At 34.9% G+C, this 21,691-nt stretch overlaps 3 protein-coding genes across 5 annotated transcripts; all 3 read left to right on the forward strand.

The window, feature by feature from the left end:
* Nucleotides 1–249: 249 nt before the first annotated feature.
* LOC104234313 (uncharacterized) lies at nt 250–5,567 on the forward strand. The gene is made up of 10 exons (XM_009787852.2): nt 250–352; nt 1,264–1,400; nt 1,820–2,022; nt 2,552–2,833; nt 3,090–3,148; nt 3,794–3,830; nt 3,941–4,012; nt 4,110–4,260; nt 4,340–4,474; nt 4,589–5,567. The coding sequence occupies exons 1-10, from the start codon at nt 250–252 to the stop codon at nt 5,009–5,011; spliced, it is 1,602 nt and encodes a 533-aa protein (XP_009786154.1). The 3' UTR covers nt 5,012–5,567.
* Nucleotides 5,568–5,876: 309 nt separating this feature from the next.
* On the forward strand, nt 5,877–12,522 carry LOC104234308 (uncharacterized). 2 transcript variants are annotated; one of them, XM_009787848.2, is made up of 11 exons: nt 5,877–6,159; nt 6,885–7,075; nt 7,170–7,230; nt 7,349–7,397; nt 8,020–8,074; nt 8,145–8,232; nt 8,588–8,706; nt 9,717–9,842; nt 11,405–11,498; nt 11,878–12,032; nt 12,195–12,522. In XM_009787848.2, the coding sequence occupies exons 1-11, from the start codon at nt 5,970–5,972 to the stop codon at nt 12,252–12,254; spliced, it is 1,188 nt and encodes a 395-aa protein (XP_009786150.1). In that variant the 5' UTR covers nt 5,877–5,969; the 3' UTR covers nt 12,255–12,522. The 2 variants fall into 2 exon arrangements, with proteins under 2 accessions (XP_009786150.1, XP_009786151.1); XM_009787849.2 differs by lacking the exon at nt 12,195–12,522 and having other exon boundaries at nt 11,405–11,548; nt 11,878–11,966.
* Nucleotides 12,523–14,612: 2,090 nt separating this feature from the next.
* LOC104234307 (uncharacterized) lies at nt 14,613–17,083 on the forward strand. 2 transcript variants are annotated; one of them, XM_009787846.2, is made up of 2 exons: nt 14,613–14,866; nt 15,780–17,083. In XM_009787846.2, exon 2 carries the CDS (start codon nt 15,879–15,881, stop codon nt 16,620–16,622), a length of 744 nt encoding a protein of 247 aa, XP_009786148.1. In that variant the 5' UTR covers nt 14,613–14,866; nt 15,780–15,878; the 3' UTR covers nt 16,623–17,083. The 2 variants fall into 2 exon arrangements, with proteins under 2 accessions (XP_009786148.1, XP_009786149.1); XM_009787847.2 differs by having other exon boundaries at nt 14,734–14,866; nt 15,839–17,083.
* Nucleotides 17,084–21,691: the final 4,608 nt, after the last annotated feature.

The following is a 21,691-nucleotide window of genomic DNA, read 5'->3' on the forward strand; positions in this document are numbered from 1 at the left end:
TATGAGGCAACTGGTGTTATCATTACTATTAGTCTATTATTATGATGTTGTCATTAGCAACACGTTAGTATATTTCTATAAAAAGTCCCTCTTATTAAACTAGATTAGCTTGATTCTCAAAAGTCGTTTCTCATTTTTCTCCTGAGTACAAAAGAACTAAAATGAATTTGGTTAACAAAAATAATAGTTTAACAGAAAAGTATCCCAATTGATAATTAACTAGTTATTGATTACTTGACAGGTTAGAAGATGAGATTTATGCATAGGAGGAAAGTGGCTATTTCCTTGCTATTAGTGGCTACCCTCCTTGCCCTTAACATCATTAGTCTTGAAGGAGTGAAAATCAAAGCAGGTGTTATTATCTTTCTTCTTCTATTTTCTGTTTTTATTTTTTTTTGGTTGATAGGACTCTCTTTCATGGGCTTTTAGAGAAATAGAATGGAAAAAAATGAGAAACTGATTTACAAATGCTAATTAAAAATTAGCCATAGTTTCAAAAGTAATCAAAATATAGCCATTTTTCATGTAAAAATAAAATATGAACAACAATACCCTTAAAAATCCAGAAAAATTCCAGCATAATATGTTAGATGTTCGAATTTTTTACATATGAGATTCTAACGTGATGTGTTGGAATTCATAATGTGTTGAAGTAACATAATACGTAGGAGTTCCATAATTCAACATATTGTGCTAGTACATTCCATGTTTTAGCTAGGGTACTTTTGTCCAAATTTGAGGGTGTTTGGATTGGTTTTTAAGCAGGTCAAATCAGCTTTTAAGCTCTTTTTAATTTTTTTCGGTGTTGACAAAGTCAAAAAGTGCTAAAAATAAGTTTAGCACTGCTATTTAACGAATAGCCGAAGTTTAAAAATTTAGCAATCTCTTCAAACGAAGTCCGATAGTCTAAAGTTTGAACTACAACAACCTAACTTCACATTTTAAGTTTTAGGTATGCAAGAAGCCAACTTCAAATCTGACGTTTTGGTTTTAAGTTAGAGCTTCAAATTTTTGGACCTTTTGGCCTTTGGCAGAGCCTAACTTCAGACCCGATGATCTAACCTTTTCCATGCTAAGTAGTCTTTAGAGATAATTTTTGTCCAAGTTCTATTTACTTATTACAGAGTGGCTACACTTTAAATAGTATTTAAAAACCAGTTATATTTTAAACAGAAACATTACAAGCCGCTCCCTGGTGCCATTTTCAAAGCTTAATATATAGTAATGCCTTTAATTGATGAAAATACTTGTTGATTTCGGCAGAAAGAAGAATATTAATTGAGATAGACAATGATTCAGAAGCAAGGAAGCAATCAGATGATACGGTGAGAACAGACCCTTTGGACAATTTCAACAAATACAGAGGAGGATTTGACATTACAAATAAACACTATTGGAGTGTGAGTAATTTGCATTTCTTAATTCCTACCATATAATAATTTTATGTTGTTCGGACTCTTCAAGAATGATAAGACGCGAGTGTCGCATCCTCCAATAGTAGTGTATTTTGATGCGCGGGTGTTTTAACAGTTTTAGAGAGTCCTATCAACATAGATAAATAATTCCTCTATACTAATTGAGTGTTTATATTTTTCTTTTATACATCAATGTAATATAATCCCTTGTTTTCTTTTACTTTTTAACTTTTACCATTTTTTGTCCAATTTTTAACTATAGTCATAATAAGTACTCCATAACCTGCTTTTAAATTTAAAAAAAAAAACATATAATCTTTTGCCAATATATGCAAGTTATAGCAACTATGCTTCACGTATGACTCAAAATATTTTCAAGCACTAAATTTTAACTTGTTGTGCAGTCCACCATCTTTACAGGTATATATGGCTATGCCATTGCAGTAGTGTGGCTCTCCTGTGGCTTAGGATATGGACTATATCTTCTAACCTCTACCTACTGCGGCAAAAGGAAGAACCTGAAGCTTAAGAAGAGATCAACTTGTCAGTATCAACACTATTATCTCTGGCTTATTTTCTCAGCTGTTTTCTTGACAATTTTAGCAATGTAAGCATCACTTTGTTCTCTCTTATCTAGTTTTATGACTTTACCGCAATAAACATTAAGTTCATTTAACCTCTGGTTTTTATGTCTGCATATAATGCATCCTCTGAAGGGGAGCCTTGGAGCAACGGTAAAATTGTCTCCATGTGACCTATAGGTCACGGGTTCGAGCAGTGGAAGCAGCCACTAATGCTTCGCATTAGGGTAGGCTGTCTACATCACGCCCCTTGGGGTGCGGCCGTTCCTCGAACCCTGCTTGAATGCGATATGTTTTGGAGCAACGGTAAAGTTGTCTCCATGTGACCTATAGGTCACGGGTTCGAGCTGTGGAATCAGCCACTAATGCCTTGCATTAGGGTAGGCTGTCTATATCACACTCCCTTGGGGTGCGGCCGTTCCTCGGACCCTGCTTGAATGCGGGATGCTTTGTGCACTTGGATGCCCTTTTTATATAATGCATCCTCCAATGAAGTAGTTTCATTCACTCTGAAAGGTTAGAACAACTGAGGAGATAAAGTCTCTGTAATTGCAGAACTGCAACAGGCCTGGTACTAGGAGGGAATGCGTACCTACGTTCAAGAACAGATAGAGTTGTGAACATTATCATTGATACAGCAGATGGGGCATCAGAGACTATATATACTAGTACTGAAGCCTTGAGAGATATGAATAATGACTTAGAAGATACTGATATAGGTGATGAGGCTGCTAACTTCCTCATTCCCACTTCACAAAGTCTTGACAGACAGGCTGCTGATATACATCGGGGAGCCAAGAAAAATAGGCGTTTAGTCGAGAAAAGCCTCGAGATACTGTAAGTCTTCCTCCTCCCCCTTCGTCTTATGTTCTAGATAGGTCCCTTTCAGTAAGATGGATTCAGTATCTACTGTTAGTACATTCAGAATGAGTGCGATCTTCTTATATGTATATGTTTTACTTTGTTCTGCATATGCATGCATAGTTCGAGTCAAAAGCAATGTATTTAGTTGAATGCATAGAACTTGTCATCGATTCGCCTATGCTTTCCAGGCCGTACAAAGACTGACATGCACACTACTTTTTGTTGGCAGGTACATAGTAACTACACTGACTATTTCACTCAACTTGGCTGCTGCAATTTCCCTAACAGGTGAGTGTACTAAGTCCAACTTGAATTCCATTGTTCCATGTTATATCCTCATTCCATACTATTTCAAAAGAATCTATAAATCAGAACCTAAAATTGAAGTACAACACACCCCCTTGTTTGGGAGCTAGTGAAAGTAAAGGAAAGAAAAAGAAAGTTTCAAAATTTTGCCATTACTCTAGTCTAGTATGCGAAGAGGAAGAAAGGAGACTAATATCCAAAAATAGTTAGTAATTTTTGTAGGGCTATCATTAAATATCTACAACAAAAACAATAACAACCCGGTAAAATCCCATAAGTGGGGTATGAGGAGGGTAGTGTGTACGCAGACCTTACCCCTACTCCGGAGGATGGCAAGATCACACTCATTCTGAACGTACTAACAGTAGAGAGGTTGTTTCGATAGACCCTTGGCTCAAAAAGATGAAAAGAGATAGTGGAGCAGTAACAGCAACGGAAGCCAGAAAGATAATACTAGCAACGTAATAACCAGAAAATAGAAAGAAAAGCAATAACAATAAGCAGTAACAATGGCACAATACTACAGACACAATGAAGTAATATAGACACAACAGGAACCACTAGCAGCCTAAGATAAAATATCTAATATCTAATACTGACTAAAGCTGAAATCTGTTTTCATTGCAGTATTTGGAATCCTCAAATTTAGAAGAAATTTTCACCTGTAAGTATATCATGTCAATGGTGCAAATCTTAGCCTCCTAACACTACCAACTTCTTGGCCATGTTCCAACAGTTGCAAAATTCTGAAACAATATATTCTGATATATGCAGGCTAATCGCAGTATGTTGGATCTTTACAAGTCTCTGCTGGTTATTTTTCGGGATTTATTTCTTCCTAGACAAGTACGAAAACGATTTCCGATAACTTACTCAAGTTTTCTGTTTCATCTCAAAATTATATTGCCTCGGCGTACTCATGATCAAGTTGTATTTATTGCAGCTTTGCTGGAGATGCATGCACAGCTCTAGAAAGTTTCCGGATAAATCCCTATAATAATAGCTTGAGTTCAATCCTCCCCTGTGATGAATTGCTCTCAGCACAATCAATCATATATACTGCCAGTGAAGGGATTCATCGAGTAGTGAACAAGGTAAACCTGAAATTTAAACCTGAACTAAAGTATTTTATTTACTAGTCTTGAAAATTTTGGAATTTTTGGAAATTTGCAGGTAAATCGTGAGCTATCTACCAATTATGGAAATGTTGCACAGATATGCAATCCATTCTCCGGTCCACCAGACTATAACTACGAGCCAGATCAGAACTGTCCATCTAGCGCAATCAGGATAGGAGAGCTCCCTGGGGTATAGCTCAAACACCTATGATTTACATTTTTATTTTCACAAAGTTTTAGTAGTTAGTAGTAGTTAGTTTTTCGTTACCTTTAATTTAATGGAATTCTCTCTTCTTTTATAAAGATAATCAAGATGTTGACTTGCACTGATCCAAGCTGCAAGGGAGGAGTCATGATCCCATATAGGATATTCAACAACATTGAGTCATACATAACTGCTCTCAAAAAGATACTGGATGTCTACCCTGGAATTGAAAGCCTAGCAGAATGTAACACAGTGTACAGTTCATTTTCAGATATCCTTGAAAAACACTGCAAACCATTAAAGAAAAACGCGCATATGACATGGGCAGGACTTGTTTTCCTATCAGTAGTAATGGTCGTGTTAATCCTCGTATGGACATTCGAGACACACCATGAAAAGGATCATCACAACATTGATAGTTCTATTAAGCCTCATTTTTCTGCAGCAGTAGTTATGCTAGAATTAGGCACGGTTAAAGAAGCCAAGACTGACTCCAAAATCAAAGTTCAGTCAGGGAAATAGCAGCTGATTAGGCACAGTATTAGTTTACAGTATTGTACAGATTGAAAAGATCGTAGGGGTTTTGGAAGAGTACAGAAGATTAAATGGATCTCTCTGCATGGGAAAACATTACCAACAAATTGGGAATTGTTTTAAGAAAGTTAAAAGAAGCCAGCTACGGGGACAAACCCCACAATGGCATGTAAGAAATTCAAAGAAGGAAGAAATGTATTTATTCAATCTTTTTCAGGAACTAGATGTTCAAGGATTGTCAATTGTAGTAAAGCATTTTGGTTACTGAATGTTTATACCCTCACTCTTTACTTTTTGCACATAATTGTAAAGCCTCCTCATTCAACATATTAATATTGCAGCCGAATTTTTTTTCAATGATACCAAAAATCGTGTTAGAGGGCCCAACAACCAGTACCACTTACAGCTTGGTTGGAGCTTGTTTACCTCGTATTGTTGCTTTAAATACAATATTTATTTTGATTGTTACTTATATTTTATTGTATCGTATCGTTAAATGCATTGTTACGTAATGACAAAAAGTGTCACTTTATAAAACGACAAATTTGATGTGGTAGCGTGGTTTACTTACTTTTTTCTCTCATCTTGACCTTATTATTAAATAATCATATTTTATTTTACTTTTTTATATATTAATTCTACTATGTATTTTATTTTTTCTTTGTAATATTGCATGTTTATACAATACAATGCAGTACAGTAGAATACAATAGGATACATTATCAAAGGACATGCAACAAAAATCCAAACGAGCTGATAATCTTGAACTAATTAGGGTTAATTAGTAGTATATCTCAACCTTTTTTTATCTATTGTGTTGTATTTTAAGCTCGTTCCATTTCGTTCCGACGCTTTCATTAATATAAAAGCTATGCCCCAGTAAAAATTACTACTACTACTACATGAACTCACGGGGTTGATACAATTCAGATTGTAGACGATAAAGATGGAAACTCAGGCAGCATCACCGGGATTAGGAGTGTCACTGCAACTGAAAGATTGCATAGAAGAGCTGCTGAGGTTCACACTTTCTTCCTCCGTAAACGGCACTTTTGAAATAGACATAGCTCTCTCCAAAGATTACTGCTCCGCCCTCTTACAAGACGATCCTTCCAATCTCTTTCCCAATTCCACTGGTAACTCTTGTTTTAAGGATTCTTGAGCTCTATCACTCTCATCTGTTACTCTTTTTTGTGGTTCCAACTATTTGTTTATGTATGTATACTATTAAAACAAGGGCATGATACTTACCACTAAAATAATTTCATAGCTGAGACTTTTGCAGCTGAATTAATCACCTCATTGACCCCACTCTATCGCTTACTATGTGTGGAAGATAAAGCAAAAAAATTACCCCCCTACTTTTTAGGCTAATGGTGCCTTAACTTTAGCAGTTGACTGTACATCGTTTTGAGATTTTGATACTAGCATAAAGAGTCTCCTACGTTCGCAGGTTAAGTCAACTTTCATCCAACAAATCCAGTATAATGATATTATCCCACAAGTGGGGTTTGGAGAGTGTAGTGTGCACACAGACTTTACCCTACCTTGAGGGTCGAGAGGCTTAAGTCCAATACTGAATAATTTGCCTTTAGAGGCAATTTAGGGGTTCTCACATCCCTAACACTGATAACTAGTCGTAATCCCAACTACAGTTGAAGTTGGTATTGTCTATATGGATCTTTGCTTCCGTGTAGGAAGAAAGGCTAAGGATGTTGCCCCCTTCTCTGAAATGAGAATTGTCAACCTCCTCTTCTTAAAGAATATAAAGTTCTCGTTTGTACTGTATGGCCCAGATATTGGATACTTAGCACTACATCAGGTTGATAATTCATTTTCTTGTTCTGCTTGTATGTGACAGACCTTTCTGAAGGAGTTCCATCATATCCTTTATACAAGCACCTTGCAGCATCCTTATATCAGGCTATATCTTCTGAAGCCTTGCCAAGGACAGAATACAAACTTGCAGTAATGCATGAGTCCAGTTCATTGAAGCAAAAGGAAGAAGAGTGGACTGGTGTGATAAGGGCAAAAGGTTCTCATTTGCTAAATGTAAGTTAAGCATGTAATGGAGTTTCTTCTTCTTTGTTTCAGTTTCTTATACATCATCCTGAAGTTAATGTATATTGGATGTTGCTAACTACAGGTGCTAAAATCTGTGGACTTTGAACTCCATGTTCAGGAACCTTACTTCTCCCTGCTTAGAAGTATAAAATATCTGTATATACTGCTTTTGCTAGCAAACTTAGTTTTCAATTTGTCATAGATTTAGATTTCCTTTACTTTTAATGCATTTTTCCCTTAGCAGTCGTAGTGTTTGTGCAGATGGACAGAAAACAATTGAAGGAAGATGTGCTGTTGGACATTATAATAAGTATGACTTCATTATGACTCGCTTCTGCCGTATACTTGGTAAATGTGTTGTGCTTAGGTTGCCAATCAGTTAAATCGTATGCCAATATAGGTTACCGATCAATCAAATCATGTGCCGAAATACTATTCTTAGCATACATTGCGGTCAACAAAACTGTCTTTGGTTAACTCTTGTTTTTCCCTGTCATATGAAATTTGATGCTCTGAAGAGCATACCGAAGGAGTCTTGTATGGTTGTATTATACTGACCCTAATCAAAGTTGTCATTAAAGGAAGAATTTCCATCTGTAATGTTTTAGATCATGAAGACCTCATTTGTTGGTAATTTTTGTTTAACATGTTTGCTTGTACTATTTCTTTCATTTTTCCTCCCGTTAACCTTCCGATATTCATTTCATAATAAAACCACATTTAGTACCTTGCCAAAAAGTTAATCCTGGTTTTTCTTCAAATGATTTGACACTAGAACCCCCACGATTCAACTTCAAGAAATATCCTTTCATCCTAAGAGAAGCATTGCTTTGAATGTCAGGAAGCATATTTTATACATTGATGTTCTAAAAAAAAGTTTTCTTCTCTTGCCTTCTTTCCTCTCTCAGATGATGTCTTTTTTTGGATGTTAGAATTGAACCAGGAGCTTTCATCCTCTTCAACAAATGTTTACTTCTTCAAGTTCAGGTACATTCATCATCTACATTTATTTTCTTTTTATATATTATAGTCAACTGAATAAAATACCCATTTGCAGGATGTCCATCATTATCATTCATTTCGTGAGATGCTAGAAGCGGAGAGTCTTCAAGAACTTCTTCCTGGAGTGGATACTGTTGAAGAAGGTTGAAATCCCTTGCTTTATTGTAGTGGGAATATTACTTCTCACTCCATTTCTTGCATGTTCTTAGGGACTTGTAATATGTTTGGAAGATAATTAAAGACATTGTACGGTTATATGCTTACCAAATATCTGTCTTCGAAACTAAGAGTAGTATCTTCTGCCAGATCATTGTTTATCTTTGATCCATCTATATATAGTGAGAGATGGTGAGGCTAATTATATACTGGACTTTATTGCTTTCTAGTAATAGCTAACTTTTCAATGCTTGCAATTGGTAAAATGGATAATCAGTTCAGAACTCTTTATGATGGATGTTCCTTTGTATGAAAGCTATCTCTTAAACATGCAAATTTCAGGTGTCCAAGTTTACAGGAAATTTTACCCAGAAGAGAAAGAAAGGTCAAATGGTGTTCTCGCTATCTGTGTTAAGAAGCCAGTTTCTCAGCCTTCCATTTGTCTGGGCACCATGCTCTCTGTGAGTATGCTTTCAGCTCGACTTATCTTGACATTGGAGATTCAATAATTAGATCATGTGAAAATGACGTAGTGCTACCCTATGTTGCTCGGACTCTCCGAAAATGTTGCCGGGTGCTTGTCGGATACTCCAAAAGTAGTGTATTTTTGGAGAATCCGACACTGGTACGGCAACATTTTGGAGAGTCCGCGCTACATAGGTGCTACCGTAGCAGTTGTGTTCTCCTGAAAGTTAGAAATTATTTTTGATCTATTTTTGTCAATAACTTGTTCTATCTGTATAAGGATCTTTCTATGCTGGTCCCTGAAATGAGTGACCTTCCCTGAGGGAAAGCTATGACTTAATATTTTCCTGACCTTCCCTTCTCTCTAAAGACCACCTCAAATATGTAGTAACATATTTTGTAGTCCAGGAGAGTGATGCATAAGCCAACTATTTTTGTAATGGGGGCTGGTCGTTTTCACAAGATAAATAGATTCAGAAACCGGATTTGGATATATACTGTCCAGTGTTCACTTAATTCACATAACAATATAATTTCTTACTACTTCAATGTTTGACGCTGCTTCTATGAGTGTTGTAAACCACTTGTATACCCGACTGTTTACATGTTTCTGAGAGGTTGCATCAAATCATCGAACAAGAATATGTCAGATTCTCTTAACAATTCTTTATATTTTGTACATCTGCATCCTCCTCCTTCTCATTCTGAGTAACTTGCTTGTCCCACAACTGTATGTGCTTTGATAGTGCATGAATTTTCCCAGGTGTGTCTGTTTTGAGATCACACACAAATTTTAACTTCTATTATTGGTAACACGCTTGTCGTCCGACAACTGTTTGTGCTTATAATAGTGCGTCAGTTTGCTCTTGGTGTAGTTGCTTTGAGATCAAATCCAATTTTTAACATCTGTGTTAAGACTACAAAGTTTTATATATTTGTTTCAGCTACATATGAAGATAGCTGAGATGTTTGTTAATTCCTGATTCGAGTCTCTAATTTCATTCAGGAACTGAGCTATGCAGGTGTTCAGAAGCTTTTAGGATTTGTATGTACAGTTGGAACGGTTTCTGAGGCACTTCCACCGCCAGCATCAACTCTTATCTCATCATTTTTGTTGCCACATAATCCAAATGTATGATATGACCTGATGGCTATCTTGTTGGTTTTGCTCCGTGTGAATTCTTCCCTGCGCATAGCGAACTTTTGCTTCCTTGAAAATTAGTTGTTTTTATTGTTATTATAATAGTTGAAAAGTAAAGGGTGAATTGAGATGGCATTTTATCAGTAGAAGTAAATTGAGATGACATTAAGATGAGAAAGAAGAGAAAGTTGTATTAAATTGCTTCTGAAGCTCCATTAACCTCTTTGCTGCATTTTCTTGGTTACCAGAAGCAAAATCTTCTGCTTGCCATTTCGTTGGCAGTAAGGCACCACAAGTTAGTCAGAATTTCGAAGGTCCACTAGATAGAATCAGGTGACGTGAGTTGAACTCGTTATACTGAAATAGGACATGAGTTGAACTCGTTATACTGAAATAGTTTGAGAATCTTTGCTAATGCGGATCCTATGTTTAAATATATATCAGTTTGCTCTACCTTTTTTTGGACAAAGGTAACAATTATATTCATGAGAACCCAAGAAACAGGGCTGGTATCTAATATTTACAAGTACAACACCTGAAAATCTTACAGAGAATCAAAAAGGTCTAGTAGTGATTCTACATCACTACACCAAAAATGAAAAATAGAAATGTAAGAACTCTTGATTTTCTGTGTTGAACTGCTCTTGCCTTCAAAACATCTTGCATTCCTCTCCTTTCAAACTGTCCACCATATGCAAGCTGGAACAGCTTCCACTATTCCTTGTGACAGGTTCTTCCCCTAATACTGTTCCAGCTGCATATCAGGCCAATAGTGTCCTTGGGCATCACCCAAACAATACCAGCTAGTCATATAAAGAGCTGCCAAAGTTGTCTAGTAATAACACAATGTAAGAAAAGATGCTCATTGGTTTCATCTTCCTGTTGACATGGAAAGCATGTAGAGCTGGTCTGAATATCTCTTCTTTGGGGAATTTCTAGAGTGAGGCAGGCTTTTCTTATCACTAACCATGAAAAGCAAATAACTTTGAATGGTGCTTTGGTCTTCCAAATCTTTTTCCAAGGCCAAGGTGTGTTGGGATGTCCTCTAGATGATAGATAGTTGTATGCTGCCTTGACTTAAATTTAGAACCACTGCCTCCTTTCCATGTAAGAGAGTCCTCCACCTCCCTTAATCCTGCAAAACCTTCTAGCATTTTGAAAATCTCACTAACTCTAGCGACTTCCCAGTCATTGAGAAGCCTTCATTTTTTGTTCTCCATTTTTTGTTACCAATATTTTATGTGGGAGGGGGTAGGTTGAGGGATGGTGGATAAAACATTGACCTATTAAAAATAGGACAGGAAGAAAATACGAAAAGCAGTTAATGAAGCTAAACACACATTTGTTCCGTATCCAAAGCTTGTAGAGGTAACTAGATATCTTAGTTATTACCATCTCTTCCCAGGTTATTTTATTGTGGTATGCCAATGGATTTACTGACATTACTGAATGCTAGACAAATGCACGTCTAGTGTTATAGCAGGAGCACTCCAAAGAGATTTGCTCATATTTCATATGTAAGTAACTCTTTAGGTATTTTGTCTTTGCAACAGGCTAAAGGTTCTACATTAACCGATGGAGCTAGGGCGATGTCAAAGCATGTAAACAGGAGCAGCGACAGCTACTGGGGTAGTTTTTCTGGAAGTGGTTAGTTCCTCATTCCAGGGCCATACAATGTAAACATTCTTGAGTTGCATGTGAGATTCTAATGCTTGAGCTATGCTTGTCATTTTTCTTCCTAATTTTCGTTTGCGGGTATCATTCTGCTTCTAGAAGGCAATTCCTGGCATCACCTATCCCATGAGACAAACCAATAATGTGCTATACATGGGTGCATTAAGCTGGACTCTTTATTTCTGCCGACTTTTTTGCCTTCCGGTGGACTAATCTTACGCTCTACAAGATGTTGTACCTCTCTGTTGTGGAGAAGGAAATATAATAAAATCATATATTGCTAGCAAGAATCCTCTTTGTGCGATTATTTTGTCCTCTTAAGAAGCTACTATCTCAACTTTTTCTTTCCCAGATTCCAATAAAAATAGGGTCGCCCTGGATGTTATCAGCGATTTAATAACTCATTGCTGCTGGATAAATGTGCATATTGTTCCACCACATGGGGTTGTTTTTGAGATAAGAGTTGCTAATGGATATGGTGCACGGTGGTCCAAAGATGGAATTAAGGTGCATACACCCGTACACAGTTCCTATATTGGTTTATATATCGCATAAGTCTAACATAAAACAAATGCTACTAAGACATTATATTACTTGTCAGTGAAAAGTAAGATTTGCTTATTTCAAAAATTAGCTGGTGAGACCAAGACATTTCCTTTGGATATGCAGTTTATAGGTTTTCTTGAGCCCTATATGGAGGATGGCTATTCAAAGGGATGGAGGCACTGAATAGCAGCAGACACTGTTAAATCTTTGGTATTTATATGTAAACAGAGAACTCCGCTAGTTCTGTACTTCTCTTCTCATTTGTCATGGACTGCGCATTTTACGCTGATAGCAAAAAAATTTATTCACATTGTTAGTGTGTAATTGTAGCTCATCCCATCTGTCTTTCGGAGCTCCCTGATCGTTTGGATTATTTGATTGGGCTTTCAATGACATCAAATTGACTTGGAGCAATAATCAAATCGGACAGTGTTGTATTTGGGTCAGACAAGATAGAATCCTTTTAAATATGGAAATGATACCAGGTAGCCATTTTAAGCATGTTGTTTAAAATATATCTACTATTTACAATGTATTTAAAGATTAGCTTATTCGCTTAAATTTTAGGACATCGTATCCTAAAGTTCGAGAATGGTGTCCAGAAAGTCAAATCCTATGTCCTTAATTTTAAATTAGCAGTTTAGAAATTCAGACACTTAGAGCATGTTTGACCAAGCTTCTCCCCATGCCAAACGTGTTTTTTTTTCTTTCAAAAAAGTGTTTTTCCTCAATTTGATGTGTTTGACCAAGCTTTTTTTGGGGAAGAAAGTACTTCTGGCTAGAAGCAGAAGCAGTTTTGATGAAACAGAAAAAGTAGCTTCTCTCCGAAAGCAGAAGGAGTTTTGACTTTTCTACCTACCAAAAATATCCTTTGCAAAATATTATATATACCAAAATAACCTTACTTAGTTTAAATTATTAAGTAATATAAAATGACTTTTGAGATGAACTTTCATATTTATTGATGATTTTTTGATATATTTAAATTATCTTGAAAGATTAAAGTACTTTTAAATTTTATTTTTGTATTTTACTAAAGTAAAATAAAAAATTTAATTATTATCTTTAATAATAAATATTTGTAATTATTTATCTACTTATATAATATTAACTATTAAGCAAATCTTTTCATGTCCTTATTTGTAATTTAACACTTAAAAGCACTTTTTGAAAAGCTTGGCTAAACACAAATTATTGTTCAAAAGTGCTTTTCAAATTTATTAGCCAAACACAAACTGTTTTTCTCCAAAAATGCTTTTTCGAAAAGCACTTATCAAAATAAGCTAATTTTTTCAGCTTTGCTAAACATGATATTCGTCCTGAATTTTAAATTAGCAGCTCAAAAATTTAGCATACAAAAATCCAGGATACTTAGAGCCCGTTTGGATGAGCTTGTTTTAAGTGACTTTTAAGTTAGGAATTCTAGCTTTTGACTTTTGGCTTATTTTTGTCATTTTAGCTTAAAAGCACTTTTTTACTTTATCCAAACACTACAAATGGCTTTGGCTTAAAAGCACTTAAAATAAGTCAATCCAAACGGACTCTTAGTCCTGAAGTTTGATTGAATTGTCTAATCTTTAAATACATTGTAAATTGTGGATATGGGTGGCAAAATGGTTAAAGAAAATAGCTAACCACTCATATTATCCACGAAAAAATGGGTTGGATAATGAGCTTTTTAAAAACGGATCAAATATGGATAAGAACCATAGTATCCATTTAGAAAATGGATAACTAATGGGTTTAACTTTTACATTTGTAACACCTCAAATTAGGGGTTCCTCAAGTTTGGGAGACTAGGAATTCTCCCAAAAGTGGTCATACTCATGAAGCCATGGATAATATGGCAGTCGGTTAACCTATTTTTTATCCATATTAAATATCGGTCGGGCCGGATAATTTATCCATTTTTTCATTACACGTTTCGACTCGTCCCATATCTGATCCGACTTGCCCGTTTATCACCCCTAATTGTGGATATATTTAATTAGCAGGCTTAAAAATGGCTACTGCTGGACTTCGTCCCATTTGAACAAGGACTGATTGCTTCTATATAAAAGCCGTTTGCTTCCACCAAAGTTGACCGTACCTGTATGTGGGGGAAATTTACTTCTAATATTACGACTTGATCAATTGTTATTTTTAATCATGATGGATTATTACCTCAATTAAAAGTACTTAACCCTCCGAAAAATAGTTCAAGATAGAGGCAAAAAGTCACTAACACAAGTTAATAATATGCCATTTACCATTTGTGATCCAAAGAAGTCATTTTAATTAAAAAGTTTAGAGGAAAAAAGGACAGATGTCACAAAATTACATAATAAGGTCGATTTAATCGATTTACATGAGAAAAAGAATTGGTTCAGTAGCATAAACATAAAAATCCATAACTTGAATTTTAACTGTACATCCACTGAATACTTGGACTTAAGTAAGACAATCTTTTTTCTTTTGTAGAAAAGCTAATAACAATAAGAGTTTGTATGCTCTTTTTGTGTAAATTGGAGTTTGTTTGTCCGGTAATATATTCAAAAAAAAAAAAAAAATGGTTGTAGGTGGTCTATGTTATGTTTACTTTTGTACAGCTAGATAGACCTAGTAGACAAAATTAAATTGAGTTTTAATTTACTTTTGTGTTGTTACCCAGACGGCCAGACCCCAAGTATAGTACTATAATTTGGGGCAAATTAACCTACCCCGTAGCTAGGGTTTTTGTCTAATAACGTCTCCCTCGGTCGCTTGAAGCTTTATCTCTTTAACTCGGGTCTCTATACACGCCACTCTTACCAAAGGTGAGTGATTCGCATTCCTCTTTTGTTTTTCTCATATTAGACGATTGGATTGATGTAACTGTGCTTTTTGTTGATTTTATTTTGTATGAATTGATGTCTTATGAAAGCTTACCCAGTTTCATTATATGTATGCATCTTCTGTTAAAGGTTTGAATACCGCAATCGTACAAAGTGTGAGAAATTTGTCAAATTCATTGCCTTTTTCTTTAAGCATTATTTGCATTAGCTGAACTAGCAAAATGTGACTGCCATTACTATGATACGAAAAACTTGTCTTGGTTTCAGAGTGGCATTTCATTTTGTGTTGGCTTTTCAATTTTTCTTTTGAAAATCTTGCTTTTCTCCTTTTTAAATTGAATCCTAGCTGTTGAATTAATTGACTTTAAAAGTCCCCGAGGGGATGGTTGAGTAGTTGAGGTGTAGGAGTAATAAATAACATGGAGCTTTGAGAGCTCACTTCCTAATTACTTACAGCACTCTGTGGATAGGTCTAGACTTGGCACTTATGCTTGTGGGAGGTTTAGTATGCTGCTTGGTGTATTAGTCGAGCTAGGTGCTTAGAGGCGGATCGAGAATTTAAGCTTGATAAGTTTTACTTTTAAAGTTCTTAGCACCGTCACATTGTATTTTTGAAAGTATGGGTTGATAATTTAATATTTGTTGAAATTTTAGTGGCTTTTCACGCACACACACACACACATGTTGTCAGAAAAACTTGGTTCAGCTGAATGCATTATATCTGAAGGTGCTGCAAGCTGGACCAAACACCATTGTCATCAAAGAAAAAATTAACTGACTTAGATTTAAGTGTTTACTTGCATTTCAGTCATGTTTTCTGGAATTAGCATTGGCTTATTCTATATACTGGACAGAATATGTATTCTTTTGTTTTAATTAGTGGTTTGTGTTATAGGCTACTGTTGTTGAGGTTCTTCTTTACTCCTCTAACTTCTCCATCTCCGTGCGGTGAAGTTCTGAAGTTGTTTTTCTCTAGCGGAATCAAACTGTTGAGATGAGAAAAGACAAGCCAGCTGTTGCAAGTTCGAGTAAAATCAAATTTGAAGACTCTGATGAACATGAATCTTCGTCTGAAGATGAGGAGGAGAAGGAGTTAGAGGAGGAGCTTGCTGATGTGACCTTTGAGGAATTGCAGAGAGCACGGTCTGATGGGTCGGATACAATGTATAGGAAGTTCAATTCTGAAGGAAAAAGTGGCCGAGCAAACAAGAACAGGCCAGTGGAGATGAGTAGCAAGAAGCCAGTGAGCAGATTTAGGGAAATTATCCAAGTCCCTAAAGAGGTTACTCGTGACCCTCGCTTTGAGTCTTTATGTGGCCAGCTTGACGAAGATGGATTCAAAAAGAGATACAATTTTCTTTACGAGGATGATCTTCCAGCAGAAAAAGAGGATCTGAAGAAACAGATGAGGAAATCAAATGATCCAGAAGAGATAAATGAACTGAAAAATCGCATTGGTTGGATTGACAAGCAATTGAAATCGGCAGGATTGAAGCACACTGAGAGAGAGATTTTGGCAGAGCATAAGAAGAAAGAGAGAGAAGCTGCTAAGCAAGGGAAACAACCTTATTACCTCAAAAAATCTGAAATTAGGCAGCGCAAACTTGTTGAGAAATACAAGGAACTCAAAGCATCAGGCAAACTGGAAGCATATATCGAGAAGAAAAGGCGCAAGAATGCTGCAAAAGACCACAGATACTTGCCATATCGGCATCCTGGCGAGCAAGAGAACAAGTGAAATAACAGGTTTGCATGCTGTAGCAAATTTGTTTGCTTGGGTTCCTCGTCGCATATCAGCTTCTAACCACAGATGCTCGTTGGTATGCACGAATATGGGCCCTCTCATTCAAGATGTAGAGGCATTGGGGAGAGCCGACTTCTTTTGTTACTTCAAAGGTGCAGCTACTCTTCCTATTTATGCCTCGGTACAGCTAATCTTGATGAAATGTACTAGTTATATTTGAGAGCCTTGAAGAAAAAGTTAATTTACGATATCACTAGCAAGTACACAATGCCTGTAGTTGATCATGCCTCAAGTGAGTTATGTGCCTTCAGTTTTGCTGAAAAATTGTTGATGGTAGAACAAGGGAACGTTTTTGAGTTTGTCGATTGTAATTGCTACTTGGTCTATTTTTTTCTACTTGCTAAAAGAATGAAGCGGACATTCCTGTTAAAGGAAGCTGAACACTTCCTTTCAAATTCAACTAAAAAAAGTATTACTATTGCTGAATAGCTATAGAGAAATTAGTTTCTCCACTATTAGTGTTGCTACATCCATGTGTCCCTAATGTGAAAATCCTCCGGGATTGTTACACAAATAGCCCTTTAGATTCACTGTTTACTTTTTCTAGCCGATATATATAGATTATACATAGTTATGCATATATTATACATGAATTGTGTATATATTATACATTTATAGTTTAAGAGATTACCTTTTGCAATAAAAAAACGTATCTCGCTCAAAGACACTGCAATTCTTTCAATAAGCAAGTGGAGGATGAAAAACTTGACGGTCCAATTTTGCAAGATGAGATATACAATTCAGATTTGCTCTCCTTGGGGCTTTTTTTTTTTTTTTTGTCCAATTACAAAGATAGCTAAGATTGAGAGTCGAGTTTGCATCTCCGTTTTATCATTTCGTAAAAAACAAATTTGAACTGATAGTAAATTGAAAATTCTGGGTTTTGGACGGGGTATCATCACGTCCTAATATATTAGGATATTATCACTTTTAGCCCGCACCGAAAATTATTTACCGTCGGTAGTTGAAAAAGTGTATAATTTGTATAATTTTTGTATATAACATACAAAATGTATATATATATATATATATATATATTTTTTTTTTCGAATACAAAAATTATATGAAAAATATATATTCGACTATTATTTTTTAAAGCGGCTATATAGTGTCATTTTCCCTGATATATTGCAAACGTTCCCTTTGTTAAATCATATGGGCTTATGACCCTGGATGATCTTTAGTTTGTAGAATAAACGTTTGGTCTAATATTTGGAGGAGTTTTTATAAAGCACTATCTTTTAGTAGTAATTAGCCATCTATAGATACCATTTGCTATATTACGGATTATAGATACATTTTCTGTGGTTATATGATGTATTTGATGTATTTAAGCTATTGTAATCATGAATACAGTAGCAAAAATAGGCGTGAATCAGGGAAGTCCAGCTAATCAGTTGTTGTATTCGAGTGTATTCGCTTGTATTCATGGCGTGAAACATGGGATTACAGCTGGACAGATTATCGTATTCAGTTGTATTCGACTGTATTCACGGCGTGAAACAGGGGATTACACTATTTTTAAATGGAAAGTGTATCAATTAACATAATAGACTACTAATATAACTCAACAAACTCAATTATAATACACAAAATTTGTATTTCCGGTTATAAAAAAGATTCTCAACTGGAAAAAACCCAAAAAACATAGCAATCTTCAGAGAAATTATATAATACATCTGAATACATAAATTATATTAATTGAAAAAAGCATATGAATACATAGAATACAACGGGATACATTGAAATACAATGAAAAAAAAGACAGTGAACACAATGAAATACACGGAATACAACGAGATACATTGAATTACGATGAAAAAAAAGACAATGAATACAATGAAATACATGAAAATACACGTGATACGTTGAAAATACATTGAAATATATATATTAACAGAAAATCAAGTTGATCAGCCCAAAACTCCGTCATCTTTGCTCAACAACAAACCCTAATTTCCGCCTTGTAGTCAAATAGTCCTTCTATCTTCAAAGATCTTACACGCTCAAACCTGGAGGAAGTGACTTCTTCAAATCTGTGTACCTCCACAAGTCTTAGAGATAAAGTCCTAAATCAGGCAACCATAAAATACATGATCTTTGGCTCCGATCTTCTTCATCCCTTCCATCATGGTGGAGGCGAGCTCGTTTGTCCCGGTCCCTGTTATCTTTTTTTGCAGATTCAATTTGTAATTACCATCTTTTCCTTTTAGCTCTGACCTGTGTTGCTCAATATCTCTCTTATAATAATCTCTAAATACTTAGCGAAAAAGAATGATGGTTTGTGCTTGTTTTGTGTGGGTTAGGGGTTTGTTATCGTTGTGCGTTAGAAGGAGGAGGAGAGCAGAAATTTTAATGGGATGGGGGAAGAGAATGAGATGTATCAAAATAGAGAGAGAAAGAAAATAGTGTAACTGATTGGCGTATTTAGTGGCTTAGGGCTAGGAAGTAACCAAAATTAAATATTTTGCTATAAACCTTAAAAGATATTCATAGAATATAATTTTTTAAATGGTATTTATTTAAAATAAATAAGGTGTTGGAGGTAAAAATTCCTAATAGTTATTACCAAATCATATGGGCTTTAGAAATTTCATTCCACTTGAAGTTCCTACTACGTACTGGATAATCATTACAGAAACATTGCACGTGGAATGCTAAATAAACGAGTCCCAACTAGTTTAGTTAGGACTTAGGATAGTCTGAGTTATTAACAATCACACTTACTTAAAGTGTCTCAATCTTGTTATCAACTCAATTCTTTACTATTATCAACGGTAACAATCTGTGTCCAAAAGTTCAATCCTACTTTTCTCCACTGAAAATGATTAGATACTCATTTTACAAAGTTTTTTGGATGTATCAAATTTGCTAACGCTACTTAATTTTGAGAAATTTGCTGTTCTTCCAAGTTTCGACCATAGGAAGAGAAATCACTTTGGTATATTTAGATAGTGATATTTTCTGGATTTATTTAACGGAAAAGGGCCAAAATTGTGCCTGAATTATTTGAAATAGCTCAAAAATATCCTCCGTTTATTTTTGGTGCCAAAAATATCCTTGTTGTCTATGTTTTGGACCACAAATGCCCCTAAACCGTTTGTCTTGCCATTGAAGCTAACATGACAGTCCAACTAGGTTAGATTTGCTTACATGGCCATCCACCTAAGTTATCCAACATGACAAAATTGTTTTTTCGAAAAAATTATTTTTCTGAATTTTTTTTATTAAAATACAAAATCAACATTTATTCCCAAAAAAGTAAAAAATATTCGAAAAAATTATTTATTTTGGAATTTTTTATTAAAATACAAAATAAACACTTATTCCGAAAATAGTAAAAAAAATTCAGAAAAATTATTTATTTATTAAAATATTATATATAATATACAAAATAAATTATTTTGGAGCGTGCTTTAATATATTGTTCCGGAAATTTAAATTATGTTGGAGCGTGCTTTAATATATTGTTCCGGAATTTTTTTACCTTTTTCGGAATACGTGTTCAACCGTAAAAATTTTAAATTTCACTTAAAGTTAAATTTCGGAATTTTGGAAAATTTAAAAACTCCAAAAATTATAAGAACTTCGGATGAACCAATTGATACTTACAGTAGAAGTGTGCCTTTTGTGAAGCTATAACTGATAAGTATCTAAAAATTTAGATCAAACTAATCATAAATTTGCAAAAGAGTACAACTGAGTTTTTTAATGAAATCATAAAGCCAATCAAGAATAATTTTTCCGGAATTTTTTTACTATTTTCGGAATAAGTGTTGATTTTGTATTTTAATAAAAAAAATCCGAAATAAATAATTTTTCTGAATATTTTTTACTTTTTTCGAAATAAATGTTGATTTTGTATTTTAATAAAAAAATTCGGAAAAATAGTTTTTCCGAAAAAATAGTTTTGTCATGCTAGATTGCTTAGGTGGATGGTCATGTAAGCAAATCTAACCTAGTTGGACTGTCATGTCAGCTTCTATGGCAAGACTAACGGTTTAGAGGCATTTGTGGTCCAAAACATAGACGACAGAGATATTTTTGGCACCAAAAATAAATGGAGGATATTTTTAAGCTATTTCGAATAGTTCAAGAACATTTTGGGTCCTTTTTCGTTTATTTAATTTGAAAAAAAATGTAATACGTTCCCTTAGGGAATCCCACAAGCTAAAACTTCATTCTCATTCATGGAAGTCTCAATCTAATAATGTCCAAGAAAAACATCAATCTCAATCACTATAGAAAAAATGAATTCATAAGATGAGCCTAAAATGAAACATCAACATCAGGACAAGGATCATGAGCCACATCTTTCTTAAGTTCTGGCCCCATAGTACTATATTTTGGCTATTCCGCCATGGTATTGTATCCTTGACTTCTGTGTCTACTTGTTGTTGTTGCTTTCCTTCTGGCCTTAGCTTTAGTTTTGTATCTTTGTATTTTAGTTTTAATTTTTTAATTGGTGTGCTTGCTGATGTCCTTCTTTTATTTTTCCGAAGTCGAGGGTCTTCCGGAAATAACCTCTCTGCCTTCTTGAAGATAGTGGTAAGGTCTGCATACATTTACCCTTCCCAGACCCTACTTGTGAGATTATACTGGATTTGTTATTGTTGGCCATGGTATTCTAATGCATTTTAGTTGTGTTCAATTTTTTTTTTTTTTTTACCTTTTTAGATAATTATCACTTAGCCTCCATCTACTTGGATGTAAAATATTTTACATCGAGTAACCCTTTTGGGTGAAAGATTTTCTAACAAACAAACTCAAGAATTTATTTTGTGGGGTCAATAAACAAGAAGCAATTTTGAAAAAGAAAATAAATAAAAAAATTAATCATGAGCAATATTGTTAAGCAAACCCTAATTCAAATTATTTGTGCGGCTCTAAAAAGTAACAGTATCTATAGGAAAACCTATTTCATCAATTATTCGAATAAATGAGGCATCATTGGCTGCTTGCCTACTTTATATTGATATAAGCAAGTCATTTTGTGGGGCTCT

The sequence above is a fragment of the Nicotiana sylvestris genome, chromosome 6 (assembly GCF_000393655.2).
Source record: "Nicotiana sylvestris chromosome 6, ASM39365v2, whole genome shotgun sequence".
NCBI lineage: Eukaryota > Viridiplantae > Streptophyta > Magnoliopsida > Solanales > Solanaceae > Nicotiana > Nicotiana sylvestris.

What these genes read in the sequence shown, in the direction of transcription:
- LOC104234313 (XM_009787852.2), top strand. Translation starts at nt 250, where the DNA reads ATGAGATTTATGCATAGGAGGAAAGTGGCTATTTCCTTGCTATTAGTG. An exon ending in AGGAGTGAAAATCAAAGCAG is followed by an intron (nt 353 to 1,263) that starts GTGTTATTATCT and finishes TGATTTCGGCAG; the next exon opens with AAAGAAGAATATTAATTGAG. An exon ending in TGCTGCAATTTCCCTAACAG is followed by an intron (nt 3,149 to 3,793) that starts GTGAGTGTACTA and finishes TTTTCATTGCAG; the next exon opens with TATTTGGAATCCTCAAATTT.
- LOC104234308 (XM_009787848.2), top strand. Translation starts at nt 5,970, where the DNA reads ATGGAAACTCAGGCAGCATCACCGGGATTAGGAGTGTCACTGCAACTG. An exon ending in GCTGTTGGACATTATAATAA is followed by an intron (nt 7,398 to 8,019) that starts GTATGACTTCAT and finishes TTTGGATGTTAG; the next exon opens with AATTGAACCAGGAGCTTTCA. An exon ending in AGTGGATACTGTTGAAGAAG is followed by an intron (nt 8,233 to 8,587) that starts GTTGAAATCCCT and finishes TGCAAATTTCAG; the next exon opens with GTGTCCAAGTTTACAGGAAA.
- LOC104234307 (XM_009787846.2), top strand. Translation starts at nt 15,879, where the DNA reads ATGAGAAAAGACAAGCCAGCTGTTGCAAGTTCGAGTAAAATCAAATTT.